Source organism: Piliocolobus tephrosceles, chromosome 15, assembly GCF_002776525.5.
Source record: "Piliocolobus tephrosceles isolate RC106 chromosome 15, ASM277652v3, whole genome shotgun sequence".
Taxonomy (NCBI): Eukaryota; Metazoa; Chordata; class Mammalia; order Primates; family Cercopithecidae; genus Piliocolobus; species Piliocolobus tephrosceles.
The window spans coordinates 71472616-71489946 of record NC_045448.1 but is presented as its reverse complement, the minus strand read 5'-3'; the positions used below and the strand labels follow the sequence as shown (position 1 = coordinate 71489946).

At 47.0% G+C, this 17331-nt stretch overlaps 1 protein-coding gene and 1 pseudogene across 1 annotated transcript; both read left to right on the top strand.

The window, feature by feature from the left end:
• The first annotated feature begins 5638 nt into the window (after positions 1–5638).
• On the top strand, positions 5639–16424 carry CLEC4F (C-type lectin domain family 4 member F). Its single transcript, XM_023224034.1, is given in 8 exon segments — positions 5639–5656; positions 5658–5700; positions 6256–6372; positions 6692–6782; positions 8701–9815; positions 13082–13239; positions 15838–15956; positions 16313–16424. Coding segments are annotated over 8 exon segments (1773 nt in total).
• LOC111550553 lies at positions 14206–14884 on the top strand (annotated as a pseudogene).
• Positions 16425–17331: the final 907 nt, after the last annotated feature.

Here is a 17331-nt window from a genome sequence, read left to right as displayed (position 1 = left end):
AATGTTTTTAAAAACTTTGCATTATAGAATAGTTTTAGCTTTACAGAAAAATTGTGAAGATAATATAGAGAGTTTCCATATACCCACCCTTTCCCATTTCCTTTACTGTTAACGTCTTATATTAGTATGGTACATTTGTCACAATTAATGAACCAATGTTTAACTGAAGTCCATACTTTATTCAGATTTCCTTGGTTTTCCCCTAACAGCCTTTTTCTCTCCTAGGATCCCATCCAGAATACCACGTTATATTTAGTCATCATGTCTCCTTGGGATCCCCTTGGCTGTGACATTTTCTCAGACTTTCCTTGTTTTTGATGACCTTGACAGTTTTGAGGAGCCCACTGGTCAGGTACTTTGTAGATTGCCCCTTAAATGAAATTTGTCTGGTGTTTTTCTCATGATTAGACTGGGGTACTGAGTTTCAGGAGGAAGATCATGGAGATAAAGGGCAATTCTTATCACATCCTATCAAGGGTATATACCATCAATAGAATTCATTACTGTTGGTGTTGACGTTGATCTCCAGGCTCCGGTAGTGTTTGCCAAGTTTATTGACTCCAAAGTTACTCTTTTCTCCCTTTTCCTACACTGAACTTTTTGGAAGGAAGTCACTATATGGAGCTCACACTGAAAGAGTAGGAAGTTACACTCTAGTTTTCTCAGACTGGAATATTTACATAAAACATTTGGACATTTTCTGCTCGAGATTTATCTATTTATTTACTTACTCAGACATTCATTTACGTCAGTATGGACTCACAGATATTTCTTTTACACTTTGGGTTATAATCCAATGCTACTTTATTTGTTTTCGTTTTTGTTTTTGTTTTTTCTCAAATTGTTCTGGCTTTGGCCATTGGGAGCTCCTTCATTGGTTCCTGTGTCATTTGACATATTTCCATCACTTTTTTTTTTTTTTTTTTTTTTGCTAACAAAGCATCTCCTTACTTTCTGGTACTACAAAGATGCTTGTGTATTTCCTGCCGCAGTTCTAGAGTCAACCATTTCTCTAATGAGCCCTGGTTTCTTTTTTCTGGAGAATGGTGTTAGAAACCAAAACCTGGGTGCTGTGTGGCTGTTGCTATTAAAACGTCACTGCCTCTCCCAGCTGAGAGAGCTAAGTAATATTTGTGTGTACACCTAATTTTTGTTGTAAAGATCATTATGCTTGCACCGTGGTGACAGGACTTGAGAGTGGGTAAGAGGAGAGGCAGGGACAACAGTTAGGAGACAGATGGAATAAAAGCCAGGTGAGATGGTGGTTTGCATTCAGGCCTGTAAATGTGATGAATTGTTGTTGCTATATTTTGTGGGGTGTACACTTTGTACTGATGAATACAAGTGCTCACATCATGTCAAGAAGCTGTCCCCACTATTAAATAAAATGGCCTGGATTGAAGAAAAAAAAAAAAAGGGAATCCGTCTCTCTCCCTCTCCTGGCTCTGGCCCTCTCTGGTTTGGCTTTAGAGCCAGGTAGACTCTTTTTCTCTCTCTCTCTCTTTCTTTCTTTCTTTCTTTCTTTCTTTCTTTCTTTCTTTCTTTCTTTCTTTCTTTCTTTCTTTCTTTCTTTCTTTCTTCCTTTCTTTCTTTCTTTCTCTTTCTTTCTTTCTGTCTCTCTCTTTCTTTCTCTTTCTTTCTGTCTCTCTCTTTCTTTCTCTTTCTTTCTTTCTGTCTCTCTCTTTCTTTCCCTTCCTTCCTTCCTTCCTTCCTTCCTTCCTTCCTTCCTTCCTTCCTTTCTCTCTCTCTCTCTCCCCCTCCCTCCCTTTGTCTCTCTCTCTCTCTCTCTTTCTCTCTTTCTTTCTTTCTTGAGACGGAGTCTTCCTCTGTTGCCCAGGCTGTAGTGCAGTGGCGTACTCTGCACTGCACTCTCTCTACTCTAGAGTACTCTGCACTGCACTCTACTCTGCGCTGCACTCTCACTGCAACCTCCGCCTCCCGGGTTCAAACGATTCTCCTGCCTCAGCCTTCCACGTAGCTGGGATTACAGGCACCCGCCACCACGCCCCGCTAGTTTTTGTATTTTTAATAGAGACAGGGGTTTCATCATGTTGGCCAGGCTGGTCTCGAACTCCTGGCCTCAAGTGATCCACCTGCCTCGGCCTCATAAAGTGCTGGGATTACAGGCATGAGCAACCACGCCTGGCCAGTTCTGGTATTAATGCCAATTTGTTTTTGTCTGGCCAGAGAACAGAGAGCCTCTCAGTGAAGACATAGCAACCCCCTGGTTTTTCTCGCCTGCTGGTAGATGGAGTTCCTGTGGGAAATATAAGAGCTAGGGCCCAGAGGGTGGGTGGGGAGGCCAGGGAAGAACTATGCCCCTCTCCTGGCCCAAACTCTGACCTTCCAGCTGGGCAAGGGATCCGTAGAGTTCTGCCTTCGAGGTTCCCTCAACTCTCAGGCCCCAGGAGGAAATAGGACCTGAGTAGGTCCAGCCTGGGCCTTTCCTGTGTATGGGGAAACATAAACCAAGACAAGCCATTTCTTTTCAGCCACCACCCCTGGCTGTCTGATGGGCCTCTGGGGAGGCACCTCCAGCAGCTCCCATCCTATTCCATGTGGTGGAGAAGGAGTTTGGCAGACACCACTGGGGTTTCAGGCAGAGCTGTTGATAGTCCAGAAATGGATGCCTTCACCCTTCATTCCTGCTGTGCCCTCCCCTCTAAGGTCAGTTTTCATCAAACAGGAGGTAAAAGGCAGCAGATGATACCTCTGCACTCTACACATTGGGCCCCTATAGTGCGCAGTTCAAAATAGAAACACACACACACACACACACGCAACCCATCATGAACTGGGTGTGGGCAACCGCTCCCTTCCTGCCTGCAGATGCTCTGCCCACGGGGCGACTTGCTTGCCGGGTTGACATCAGCCAGACATGGCACAGGCTCCTCCTGAGCCGAAGCCGTTCTCCTGGCCCGGCCCCAGAGGAGGCACGTTCCGTGTGGCTTCTCCACCATTGTGGTTGGTCTGCAGTGTTGTTAGTGCAGCTGGGGACCTATGAGAGGCTGACCCCAGGATCTGTGCAGAAGACATGAGAATGGGACATGGGAACGGAGGGTGAAAGTAGCAAAGAAACAATACAACACGGATGGAACAAGTCATTTGAATGATTGTGAGTTTGTTTAAGAGTTGCTATACACTTTGGGAGGCCGAGACGGGCGGATCACGAGGTCAGGAGATCGAGACCATCCTGGCTAACACGGTGAAACCTCGTCTCTACTAAAAAATACAAAAAACTAGCCGGGCGAGGTGGCGGGCGCCTGTAGTCCCAGCTACTCGGGAGGCTGAGGCAGGAGAAGGGCGTAAACCCGGGGGGCGGAGCTGGCAGGGAGCTGAGATCGGGCCACTGCACCCCAGCCGGGGCGACAGGGCGAGACTCCGTCTAAAAAAAAAAAAAAAAGAGTTGCTATAATGGTGTAATATGTAATTAGACTTCTCAAAGTGAAAGAAAATGTGATTTATTTCAAAACGATTGTGCCCGTTTGAAGTAATGGAGACAAGAGGCAACCAAAGAACAAGAATCTGCTGGTAACCCCAACACTGACTTTTAGAGGGGTTCCTTGACCAGCCATGGGAATATTGGTTCTGTTCAGCTGGTTACCCCTGTGGTGGGGACAGGGACATCAGGCTTGCACAGCTCCATGGCACTGTCCACTGGGTTGCCTCACGCCTTCTCTTCTAATGCTAGGCCCACCCAGCAGCAGGAACCCCCTGAAGCAGTATCTGTTCCTCCTGGAAGGGACAGGGCTCGTTGAAAGCCGCACATTGGCCCCAGCCTGCTCCATCAGATTCTCCATCAGATTCACCTCAGGAGGCATGGATCCAATCAGCTAAAGTTGGGGCCTGCTTGGTATTTTCTGACACTACTTCTGACATGAAATGTGCACTTTTTCCTGACACCAGCCAATTCTCTGACACCCGCTGGGCATCCAACAATTCAAACAGATTCTGCCACGAACTTCCAGAGTTAGCACAGATCTCACAGGGGAAGGCCTCAGTCCCACAAGACTGCCCCCCTTCAGATGCCAGCTACAAGTGAGGTAGTGACCCCCACTTCTGCCTGGTCAACTACAAATTTGGGGGTTCTGGCTAGGCAAGGTGGCTCATGCCTGTAGTCCCAGCACTTTGGGAGGCTGAGGTGGGAGGATCACTTGAAGCCAGGAGTTCCAGACCGGCCTGGGGAATAAAGAGAGATCCCATCTCTACAAAAAAAATAAAAATAAAAAAGTAGCCAGGCATGTTGGCACACACGTGTAGTCTCAGTTATGCTGGAATTATGCTGGATGCGGCAGAGGCTGGGATGATGGGGCTGAGAACCGAGGATCACTTGTGTCCAGGAGTTCAAGGCTGCATTGACCTATAATTGCACCACTGCACTCCAGCCTGAGTGACAGAGGGAGACCCTGTCTCAAACAGAAAATTGAGGGGTTTCTGCAACAACCTCTCAGTTTTCATAATTCACTAGAACAATTCACAGAACTCAGAAAAGCACTATACTTACTATTCATTTCTTGTAAAGGACAAAAACAGCCTGATGAAGAGGTACACAGGGCAAGGCCCAGTGGGGTCCCAAGTGCAGGAGACTCTGTCTCTGTGGAGTCAGGGCACGACACCCTCCTGGCATGTGGACCACCAATCCCAAAGCTCCTTGAATTTCATTTTTCAAGAGTCTATATAGCCCAGACCCCAGGCCGTCTCCTGTACCTGGAGGTCTGGGAGTAGGGAATGGGAGTGGGTGGCTGAAAGTCCCAATCTTCCAAAGTCTAATTCCATGTTTGGTCTTTCTGGGACCAGCCTCCAGCCTGAAATTATCTAAGGGTCCACCCTGTGTCACCTCGTTAGCATAAACCCAAGGATAGTCCTAAGGGGCTTATTATGAATAACAAAAGACACTCCTGTCACCCAGAAAACTCTAAGGGTTTTAGGAGTTCTGTGTCAGGAACTGAGATGAAGACCAAACACATTTTTACAGAGTTGTACCTTGGTATTCGCGGGGGATTGGTTCCAGGACCCCCACGGGTACCAAAGTCCACAGATGCTCAAGTCCCTTGTACAAAATCATGTGGTATTTTTACATAACCTCCACACATCCTCCTGTATACTGTAATTCAGTTGTGAGGCCCCAAGTGGCTGGCCACCCCGCCTCCCCCTTTGACCTGCAAATATCGGTTGCACTGACCTGGCCCCTCCTTTACCTGACTCCTTTTACTTAAGAGGTTCTGGGGCTAGAATTAAAGGTCAGCCATAGTCATAAGGATGTTTTCTACACAAAGCTGAGACCCCCTTCCTAGGTGGCCAGTCCCAGCCACCAGAGAAGAAGAGGTGTGTTTGGGGTTATGCTGGATGCGGCAGAGGTTGGGATGATGGGGTTGGGAACTGACGGGAAAGTGCTAATGGGAAGAGGAAGAAAACAGGGCAGATCGGTGTCTGGGAGCCTCTAGGGGAGGGTCCCACTGGGGCGGGTTTCTGCAGAGTCAGGCGGGGAGGGAGGAAGAGCTGGGAGGGTGGTCAGGACCTCTGTCAAGAGCATAGAAGTGTGGGTGTCTTAGCTTTGCTTCCACTGCCATTGGTCCGCAGGACCGCCCTTCCAGGAGCCAGTGGCTGGGAGCAGTGCTGGAGGATCAAGGAAGCAGAGATGGATGGTGAGGCAGTTCCGCTTCTGTACAGATAACCAATGTGCCTCCCTGCACCCCCAAGGTAAGAAAACTGGGGCCCCAGCTCATGCCCAGTGAGGGATTAGCCTGCCTGTCCTTTGGCCCTCTGCCATAAGGCAGCTTATTGCTGTCTTATTGATCTCCCCAGACCCTTGTCCTTGGAGATGCAGACTTGGCAAGAGAAAGGGGATGAACTTTGAATTCAGATGGTCCTGGTTTGGAATCCCGGCTCTGCACACTGAGCCGGTCCTGTGAGGCCTCCCTCCCTTCCTTTCTTGTTTCATTCAAACTACACTTTTGTTGCTCTGTGCTCTGTGCCAGATTCTGTGCCCTGTGCACCACCAAAGCCTCCTTGAGATTTGGAGAACAGTGGTCTCGGTCTCAGAGCCCCTCGCCTCTGTGTTGCTACCATGCCCACACCTCGTTCTGGTGAACAGTCCAGAGCGGTTCATCTTCCTTCTCCATAACCACTTGTATGATAAGCATGGCAGGGGTTCTCATCCCCATTAGACAACCCAGGAAATGGAACCAGATAGTCTGACTGTGTCTCAGCCTGCACAGCACCCTCTCACCTTGGACTCTGGCTTCTCCCCTACAGGGGTGGACTCTGTGGCAACAGCTTCTGCAGCCCCCAAGATACCAAGGCTCATTCAGACTACCCCAGCATTTATGGCTGTGACCTTGGTCTTCTCTCTTGTGACTCTCTTTGTAGTGAGTAAGCCCCCAGGTGACCCAAATCTCACTGACTCTCTCTCCTTTCAGCACAAAGTTCCCAAGGGCCCCAGATGCACCTTTCTGGGCCTCTCTGCTCCCAGAAAGATCATTCTACCTCCAGCTCCAGCCCCAAGCCACAGCTTTCCTGGGACCAGATAGAGGCCACTGTCCAAGAGGGAGCATCCCAAGAACTGAGGTTCATGAGGGAGGGTCTTTGCTGCTATCTTCCCAGTTCTGGAACCCTACTTGTGTATGGGACAGTGTATCCTCCCAGTCTCAGGGCTGGGGATTTGCTGACCTGGGAAAACGGAATGTCTCAGTTCAACAGCACACAAGACCTGTGCTGAAGTCTGTGCAAGCTATGATTCTGGGAGACAACATTACTGGGCATTTACCTTTTGAACCCAACAGTGAGAAGCCACAGTGGGGGTGGGGTGCAGAGGGAGCCGGGACCTTCAGATGCTCAGAACCTAGGATGAACTTCTCCCCCAGTACCCCCAGACCACTGAATGGGTTCCACCATCCTCATAGAAACAGATAATATTTTAAAAACACAGTTTTATTGCGGTCTAATGGTGTACATATTTAAAGCATACAATCTGATAAGTTTTGATATATGTATGTGCCTCCGAAACCATCACCACAATCATCATCACATAGTCATCCTCCTCACCCCAAAGTTTCCTTGTGGCTCTCTGTAATTCCTTCCTCTCCCTTCCTCCCCTCATCCCTGGGCAGCCACAGATCTACATGCTGTAACTACAGATTAGTTTGCTTTTTCTAGCATTTTATAGAAAAGGGATCATAGAGTATGTACTCTTTGTTCTTTACTAGTCATGTAATTTGCAAATATTTTCTCTCAGTCTGTGACTTGTCTTTTCATTCTCTTAACAAGATTTTAATTTTGATAAAGTCTAATTTATCATTTTATTTCTGTTATGGATTGTTCTCACGGTCTCATATGTGAGAAATCTGCCTAATCCAAGACTACAAAGATGTTTTCCTTTGTTTCTGGAAATTGTACGGTTTTTAGTGTTACATTTAGGTCTCTGCCTCATTTGAGTTAATTATTGTATAATGGTGTGAAATGGATTGTTCCAGCTCCATTTGTTAAACAAGTTATCTTTCTCCATGAGTTGCCTTTGCACCTTGGTTGAAAATCAATTGTCCATATGTGTGGGGGTCTACTTCTGGATTCTCCATTCTGTTACATTGATTTATTTGTCTATCTTTACAAAACAGAATCTTTGAACTTCCAGTACCTTGAAAGGTCGCTCCTCTTACCTTAGCACAGTGACTGAGGTCTCACACATTTACATAGGCAGTGCATGAGAAATAGAGAATGGATGCTCCAGAAAGGGTCCCTGCCAACTTGAGTTTTTCTCCCTATTCCTGAGGGGAGATTGGAATCAGAAGGGGATCATGGATGTATGAGTTTAGGTCCTAGTTTGTGAGATGAATAAAGGATGCCAGCAGGACCAGAGGTAGATGCACATGAGGTTGGTGGGAAAGACCTTGCAGATTAAAGGGGGCTGCAGAGTCTCCTTCAATGACCCCAGCACAAGGTCTTTTACTCAGGTTTCCTGTATCCTCAAACTGTTCTGTAGGGACCCTTGCCCTATCTAACACTGGGGGTGCTGGCTCTTTAAAAGGCTATTTCAGCTGAGGTCCAGTGTTAGTTACCTGGAGGGCATGGCATGCCTCTATCACAACCCTGTGGGTTGAACAGGGTACTTCTTCCTAGTGCAACTATTTTGTTTTGTTTCTGTTTCTTTCCTTTGTGTTTTCTTCTCCATGGAATTTGCCATCATAAAACTTATGTTTGCGGTGGTTTTTAGCATGTAACAATGGTGAATCAAGAGCCTCTATGCTTGGTGTATGAATATAATGTAGGACTAACCACAGGCTTTATTCATATCTATTTTCTTTCCCATAACAACCCATCTACGGTCAAAGTTCAGTAAAATTAAACTTCAACAGCTCTAAATGATATAATCGGTCACTTTCAAGTTGAGCAATTATAATGACAAAATAATCCAAGCCTTACCAGCATGACTCCTGGTGGCAGCTGGCTTATAGCAGGCAAGCATTTCAATCCTTCTGACCCCATCATTTGTGTGTAACAGTTAATTAGATCTTTGTTTCTTGGCCCACATTCTCAGGTGGACTGTCCCCAGGGTCTGGGTGGCTGTGTGACCAGCAGGGTGCTTGGCGGAGCTGTGCAGTACGCATTTCCCTTGGAAATGTTAAGAACACTCTGGTTGGCCCATACAATGCTACCCTACATAATGGGCCTCTTTGGCTGCCTTCTTCACTTCCTCCCTCCAACTCATCACCACTTTGGCAGGGAGGCAGAAATGCAAGAGCTTATCCAGATATTTAAAGGCCACATGGAGAATTCCAGCGCCTGGGTAGCAGAGATCCAGATGTTGAGGTGCAGAGTGGACAATGTCAATTCGCAGCTCCAGGTGCTCGGTGATCATCTGGGAAACACCAGTGCTGACATCCAGATGGTAAAAGGAGTTCTAAAGGATGCCACTACACTGAGTTTGCAGACCCAGATGTTAAGGAGTTCCCTGGAGGGAACCAATGCTGAGATCCAGAGGCTCAAGGGAGGCCTGGAAAAGGCAGATGCTTTAACTTTCCAGACCCAGAATTTCTTAAGAAGCAGTTTAGAAAACACCAGCATTGAGCTCCATGTGCTAAGCAGAGGCTTAGAAAATGCAAACTCTGAAATTCAGATGTTGAATGCCAGTTTGGAAATGGCAAATGCCCAGGCTCTGTTAGCCAATAGCAGTTTAAAGAACGCTAATGCTGAGATCCATGTTTTGAGAGGCCATCTAGATAGGGTCAATGACTTGAGGACCCAGAGCCAGGTTTTAAGAAATAGTTTAGAAGGAGCCAATGCTGAGATCCAGGGACTAAAGGAAAATCTGCAGAACACAAATGCTTTAAACTCCCAGACCCAGGCCTTTATAAAAGGCAGTTTCAACACCAGTGCTGAGATCCAGTTCCTAAGAGGTCATTTGGAAAGGGCTGGTGATGAAATTCACATGTTAAAAAGGGATTTGGAAACAGTCACAGCCCAGATCCAAAAAGCAAATGGCCGTCTGGACCAGACAGATGCTCAGATTCAGGTATTCAAGGCAGAGATGGAAAATGCCAATACTTTAAATGCCCAGATTCGGGTCTTAAATGGTCATATGAAGAACGCCAGCAGAGAGATGCAGACCCTAAAACAAGAAATGAAGAATGCTTCGGCCTTAACTTCCCAGACCCAGATGTTAGACAGCAATCTGCAGAAGGCCAGTGCTGAGATCCAGAGGTTAAGAGGAGATCTAGAGAACACCAAAGCTCTAACCATGGAAATCCAGCAGGAACAGAGTCGCCTGAAGACCCTCCACGAGGTCGTTGCTTCACAGGAACAGCTACAAAGAACCCAAAGTAAGTGGGAGTGGGGAGTCCCGCTGGGGAGGGCACAGTCTCTTGAGAGGGTAGAGTCTCCTGTCTCATCAGCCTCTTTTCTACTGCAACATGCATCTCCCGGACCAAATCCAGAGAAATGGGCCCAAGGAGCCTGGGCAGTGGTGGAGATGGTGTGCAGTGGGAAGTTCCTGCTCTCACGTTGCTTATAACCTGGTCACAGTGACCAAACTGTGTTCATGTTCCCATGAACACGGGAAACCAACTGTAAATGGTGCACGTTTGTGATAAGGACAGCATGGGCTAGTGGGCCACACAGCCTTATTTCTGACTTCCCACTATTCCAAATGGTATGATCTTGAGTAGGTTACTTACCTTCTCTGAGCTACACTTTTCTCATCTGCAAGGGGTGGACAATAATATTTGCATCACAGTGAGGATCCAATGAGGTCACACATGTAACGCCTTTAACAAAGTACCCAGCATTCATGCCCTCACCTGATTGAGGTGAGGCCCTGTGATGTGCTGGGTAAAAAAGTGAATAAGGTGTGATAGGTACCCTTGAGAAGCTTACAGGCTAGTAGTACAGACATGCATGAAAGACACACAGACAGGTGTAAGACTGATAGGTTAAAAGCAGGTACTGAGAACTGGGGTTAGGGGCAGAACAAAAAGAAGGGAAAAGGAATCTTCTAGAGGGAGGGAAGAGATCTGTGGGGAAAGGACCAAAAGACACTTTGTGAGAAGATGGCTCTTGAACTTCATCCTGAAGGATGAACAGGTGTTTGCCAAGCAAATAGGGTAAGAGAGCAGTAGGTTTACAGGCATGGATACACAAAATCATGAGGTTCTGGAAACTTCAGGCAGTTCTGTTTGACTGAAGGGCAGCCTGTGCTTCTGAAGGGCAGCAGTCTCTGTGGACAAGAGGGCAGCTGAGAGACAGAAGGGAGTGTTTGGGGCAGTCACTGAAGAAATGGGAGCTGACAAATGAGGGCTTGGTGGGCAGCAGTGACGTCCCACTTTACTGCTTTGCCTGGTTCCTGGTCTGGGGTCAGAGGCCCCCCTTCCTCACACCTCTCCTGGTGCCCCAATGTGCTTATTCCTCCCAGCTCTCACTGCTGCTTTAGGTGAGACCTAAAGCAGTGTTTCTCCACTTTGGGGGCCCCCTGGAATTGCCCAAAGAGCTTTGAAAATACTGATGCCTGGAGACCCACCTCCAGAACTCTGATTTTTTTTTTTTTTTTTTTGGTGAGGGTATCTGGCATCAGGATTTTTTTTTTAACTCCCTAGGTGGATCTAATGACATCTGGGCTGAGAACCATTAGCTTAATTTTTTTTCTTAAAGGGCAAAGAAATATGTATCTCAGGCTTTGGGGCTGTACAATCTCTGTTATAACTTTTCAACTCTGTTCAGAATTATAAAGCAAAAGAAAAAGACAGTAAACTAATAAGCATGGCTATGCTCCTAAAAACTTTATTAAAAAGATGCTGCTGACAGGTTGGAGTTTGCCAGTTGTTGGTTTAGATGACTAGTTCTGGGCATCAGAACCACCAGAGGGCTTGCTGAAGCAGATTATTAAAACATAATTTTGGATTCAGGAGGGCTTTGGTGGTCCTGAAAATTTGCATTTCTACCATGTTGTCAGGTGATGCTGATGGTCTGGGACCACACTTTTCCAGCCCCTGATTTATACTCATCTCTTACTGGGATTTTCGCCATTGTGTTATCATTGGTGTTTCTGGCCTGATCAGGAGTGCCTTCTTCTGGTTCAGCTTCCACCAGGTTGACATTTTTCCAGTGCAAATCTGGACGTATTACCATCCTTCTCAAAACCTTGCAGTGCTTCCCATTGCTGATAGGGGGAAAAAAATCCAAACTCTTTTACATGGGATGTACCATTTAGTGTTGGTGAATCTGTCCAAATTCATCACTCACCCATCCTTTATGTCCCAAGAATACCAAGTAGCTTGAATAGATCAGGCCATGCCAGGCTGTTACAGACCTTTATGCCTTTGTGCTGATGCTTTTCCCAGCATGGGGTTCTCTCCTTGACACTGAGCACCTGGAAAACTCTTCCTCAGTCATTTAAGATTCAGCTCCAGGCTGGGCACAGTGGCTCATACCTGTAATCCCAGTACTTTGGGAGGGCAAGGCAGGCGGATCACCTGAGGTCAGGAGTTTGAGAGCAGCCTGGCCAACATGGCAAAATCCCATCTCTACTAAAAAACACAAACACATAGCCAGGCACGGTGGTGGGCACCTGTAATCCCAGCCATTTAGGAGGTTGAGGCAGGAGAATCGCTTGAACCCAGGAGGCAGAAGTTGCAGTGAGCTGAGATCGTGCCATTGCACTCCAGCCTGGGCATCCATAGCAAAACTCTGTCTCAAAAAACAAACAAAAAAAAACTCAGCTCCAGTAACGTCTCATCCAGGGTGTCCTTCATGAGCCCCACCTCCTGCTCAGATGAAACAGACCATACCTTCTTCCGTGACTATTCTACTGTGCATGTGTTTTTTAATCAATGCATCTTCAACACCTTTTCTCCATCTGTCTCATTTATTAGATTCTAAATTCCTGAAAGGCATCAATCATGTCTGATTGATCTTTTTACAGTGTGGCAGTGGCTAGCTCTAAGAAGTTAAGGAATGCTGCACAATGCATGTTGAACAAAAGAACAATTTGGTGATTAGTTGAACTTGTGTGGTACCATTTCAAACAGCTGTGGCACAGATGATGTCAAAGATCAGGCTGTTGTGGCAAGGAGGGATGAAAAAGCTGACAGAATCAGGGCTTGTGCTCACAGGATGAGCTGTAAGAGTTTGAAAAATGGAAGGCCAGGCAGACCAGGTCATGGCCAGGTCCCAGGATGGCCATGGGTGTGGCAGTGGAAGTGGATGGAGATGAAGACAAGGAAATGAGTAAGGCTATGGGATAGCTGTAAAATCCCCAGGAAATATGGCAGGAGTTGGGGTGGAGAGGACTGTCAGGTGGTAGCAATGAGTTGGGAGAGAGGGCAGTATAGCCAGGAAGTAGGTATCTGGAAAGAGAGAGCTGCCTGAGCCTCCCAGGAGGGCCCAAGCCAGGTGTCTTGAGGGCTGCTTCCTGGAGTGCTGGGCAGTGAGATGGCAGTGCAGACCCCCAGGCCTTGCTCCTAGAGCACTGGGCATCAATAATTGCATGAGCTTGTGAACCTCAGTGGGCAGGCCCTAGAGCAGTCAGAAAAGTTCCCTCTGGGACCCCCACCAGCAGCTCCTGGTTCTCTTTTCTCCCCAATGTTTGCTCCAGGTCAACTTCTCCAGATGGTCCTGCAAGGCTGGAAGTTCAATGGTGGAAGCTTATATTATTTTTCTCGTATCAAGAAGTCTTGGCATGAGGCTGAGCAGTTCTGTGTGTCCCAGGGAGCCCACCTGGCATCTGTGGCCTCCAAGGAGGAGCAGATCAGAGCTACGAGCATGGGATATTGTTGGTGGAATTGGTGTGGAATAAGGGACTTTGGTGTTTTGGCCTTCCTGCTCTCAGTGGGTATGACAGAGACCTCCATGTCTCCTCTGCCAGGCAGTGAGCAAATATTGATTGAGTTCTGATGAGCACATGCACTGGAGGTAGAACCACTGACAGCAAACCTCCATGTCTTCCATGAATGAGGGAGACACCAGAGGTCAAGAGACATCAGCAGGAAGGAAGGCCAAGGGGAGGTGAAATCAAGTGATGCCCTTAAGTGCTAGGAGTACACTTCCCTTCTCATGCATTTGGTTTTCCCTCAGGCTTGTTTCCAGTCACCTTTTTTTTTTGGAGACAATGTCTCTTTCTGTCATCCAGGGTGGAGTGCAGTAGCCTGATCATGGCTCACTGCAACCTTGACCTCCTTGCTCAAGCGATCCTCCCACCTCAGCCCTCTGAGTAGCTTAGCTCCCCTGAGTAGTTGTGATTACAGGCGCACGACACCACATCTGGCTATTTTTTGGGAGTATTTTTTTGTAGAGATGGGGTATCGCCATGTTGCCCAGGCTGTCTCAAACTCATGGGCTCAAGTTATTCACCCACGTGGGCCTCCCAAGGTGCTGGAAGTGAGCCACTGCATCTGGCCTGTCTTGATTTTAATGTCAGTTAATCCAGCTGCTTTAGAGGGCCCATGAACAGGAGACCCAGGCTTCTTGGGAAGACCAGGCACACAACTCTGAGTCCGAGGACCACCAAACGCAATACTGTCCCAGGTGGCTCATCTGTCATGGTCCTTATCAGAACTTGCCAGGATTACTAACAAAGAACCACAGTGTTTGTGGTCCAATTTGACTTGCAGAACTGCCCACCCCCTGTGGCTCTCCTGAGACCACTGTTACTGATCTGAGAAAGAACATGCAACTTTGTAAACCACATCTTCTTAACAAGCTATGGGAGGCGCTGGCACTATGGTCACGGCAGAGGGGATGGCAGCGCTGAGGCAGAACAGGCAGGGCACCAAGGCATAGGATATCTAGAATTGGCCTGATGAATCCTTTGATGAAATGGACAATACACTAGCTGCTCAACAGTATATTTAACAGAACATAAGAGCAGATTACTCCAATACTGACAAAATTCTTGAAGCACCTAAAGGCCAAGATGAATGTGTATGGACGTATGAACATTTAAGGCAATTGTGCCTTGAGCTAATTGGACTTGCTGTCAAACTTCAGAGTGAATGTCATCCAGATACTTGTACTCAAATGACAGCAACTGAACAGTGGATTTTTCTCTGTGCAGCTCATAAAACTCCAAAAGAGTGTCCTGCTGTAGACTATACTAGACACACACTTGATGGTGCTGCATGTCGTCTGAAGAGCAATAAATGTTTTCCCAGCAGGGTTAGCATAAAGGAATCATCTGTAGTGAAACCAAAATCAGTATGCCATGAGATTTACAGAATATTTTCACATGTTTATTTCCCATCATCAGCAGATATTTAATGAATATGAAAATTAAGCATTTTTGTGTCATCGGTTTATTAAATATGTGATGAAATATAATTTGATGTCCAAGGATAACCTGATTGTACCAGTTTTAGAAGAGGAAGTACAGAATTCAATTTCTGGGGAAAGTGAAGCATGAAGGGAATCATATGGAAAAATGTACTGATCACATAATTAACATTAGTTATGTACTGTATGTATCGTTTTAGACACATTGATAGTGTATCCATATTATAGCTTCTTTGTTTAGTATAGGTTTTTGTATCCTGTATTTGCCTTTTAAAATGAGAAATACTTTTTTTTTTTTTTTTTGAGACAGAGTCTTGCTCTGTAGCCCAGGCTGGAGTGCAATGGTGCGATATTGGCTCACTGCAACCTCCGCCTCCCGGGTTCAAGTGATTATCCTGCCTCAGCTTCCCTAGTAGCTGGGATTACAGGTAACTGCCATCATGCCCTGCTAATTTTTGTATTTTTAGTAGCGACGGGGTTTCACCATGCTGGCCAAGCTGCTCTCGAACTCCCGACCTCGGGCGATCCACCCACCTCGGCCTCCCAAAGTGCTGGGATTACAGGCAGGAGACACTGCGCCCGGCCTAAAATGGGAAATACTTTTTAACTTATTCATAAGCTGTATATTCACCAGTGTGGCACTCATGGTTTTTAAATAAGATTAGTATTATCTGTTTATAATGCCTGTTAATAAAAGAATTTACAGTTTGGTAAAATTGTTGCTAAACAATCATTGGATCACAGTCCTCATCAAACAAACCCATCTATACAAAAAAAAAAAAAAAAAAAAAAAAAAAAATGAGTGAGAGCTTGATGTTTCACACAAGCCATTTACTAAAGAAGTAGAAATGTTTTCCTTTGGTTTTACCCTTAGTTGAGATATCCTAAAAAATTCTATAGTACATAGTTTTATCTTACCTCTTAACTTTCTCCAAATGAGATAAAAGTGTTTTAAAATTCTGTTTACAGTTTTTGATATGCATATATAATTATGTGTATATCTATAAGCAGGTTCTCCAGGTGGCCTGGAGAACGGGCTCCACACACACAAAGGCAAACAATGACACTGCCTTTTCTCTACAGGCATTTCTGGTAGAGGTCACAGGTAAAGTGTACTACTGGATCGGTCTCACTGACAGGGGCACAGAGGGCTCCTGGCACTGGACAGATGGGACACCATTCAATGCCACCCAGAACAAAGCGTGAGTCTAGCCACCATCTGGCACTGTCCTGGGCACTGTCTTTGGTGGGCCTAGCTACACACTGTGTGTCCCTTCCCAGTAAGTGGTAGTGTTGTGTGTATATGTGTGTGTGACGTGTGTGATGTGTATGTGGTGTATGTGTGGTGTGTGTGCCATGTATGTGGCATGTGTAATGCATGTGGTATGCGAGGTGTGTGTGTGTTATGTATGTGATGTGTGTGTGTTTGGACACACAGGCATGGTCATCGCTCTTACCTGGACTCCTACACGGAGGGTCATTAGGCAAGGACAGGTCCTGAGGCTGGCATGCAGCCAATGAGTGGGGCTTTCTGTTTTTTTCTCCCTACCCTACTCAGGCCTGGTTCCAAGGGATCCTGCCCCCTCAGAAGGCATATTAGTGTGAATTCTGGGGTGGGAGCTTGCAGCTTCATAGACACCCCTCCCTGTCCCTGGATCCTCAGTAACTAAGGGCAACCTGAGCACAGACACCCTCAGGGTACTCCTTCTCCCAGCCCTGTCCCCATCCTAGGGCCACTAGCAGATGAAGGACCCATTTTATGTCAGTTCCCTAGACCCATCACACGTCAGCTTCCTAAGCCACAGCATGGGGAAGGGATGCTTCCTTCATCCAACAGAATAAACCTCGTCGTCTGCAGGTTTTGGGAAAGGAATCAGCCTGACAACTGGCGGCACAAGAATGGGCAGACTGAAGACTGTGTCCACATTCAGCAGAAGTGGAATGACGTGACCTGTGACACCCCCTGTCAGTGGGTGTGCAAGAAGCCCATGGGCCATGGTGTGGCCTGAGGGCAGGCCAGAGCTGAGGGGCTGCTCCTGCCCGCCAATACTGACCCTCCTTCTCCTCCTGGATGCCTTCGGAGCCTCTGAGCTCTACTTGTTCTCTGGGGCCTTCCGTTGGCCTTGCGGACTTCCTGCCTTGTTCTTTGATTTAGCCCTTTCGAACATGCTTACCTTGAGTGACCCAGTGACATCAGTGGCTTCTCAAGGGAAGAGCCTTGCTGTGCCCCTGCAGCCCCTCAGCACCCAGCACAGGCCAGCCTGTCAGACAGCAGGTTCTCAATAAATACTTGCTGAATCAACAAAAGCTCTGTGCTTGCTTGTCCCTTGTGGCGGCCACTGTACTCTCTCCTCCCTGGATTGGTTCTCCTTCCCTCAGTGTTCCTTCTGTCTCAAAACAAGCACACTTTTATTAAGGGCTTTATAGCTAGCAACTTTTTGCTAGTTTGTTGAAAACAGCAGAGGTTGAACACAAACTACAGGGACTTCATAGGGGTACAAAGTCCTAGCAGTCCTAGCTCTGTCGCCCAGGCTGGAGTGCAGTGGTGCCATCTCGGCTCACTGCAACCTCTGCCTC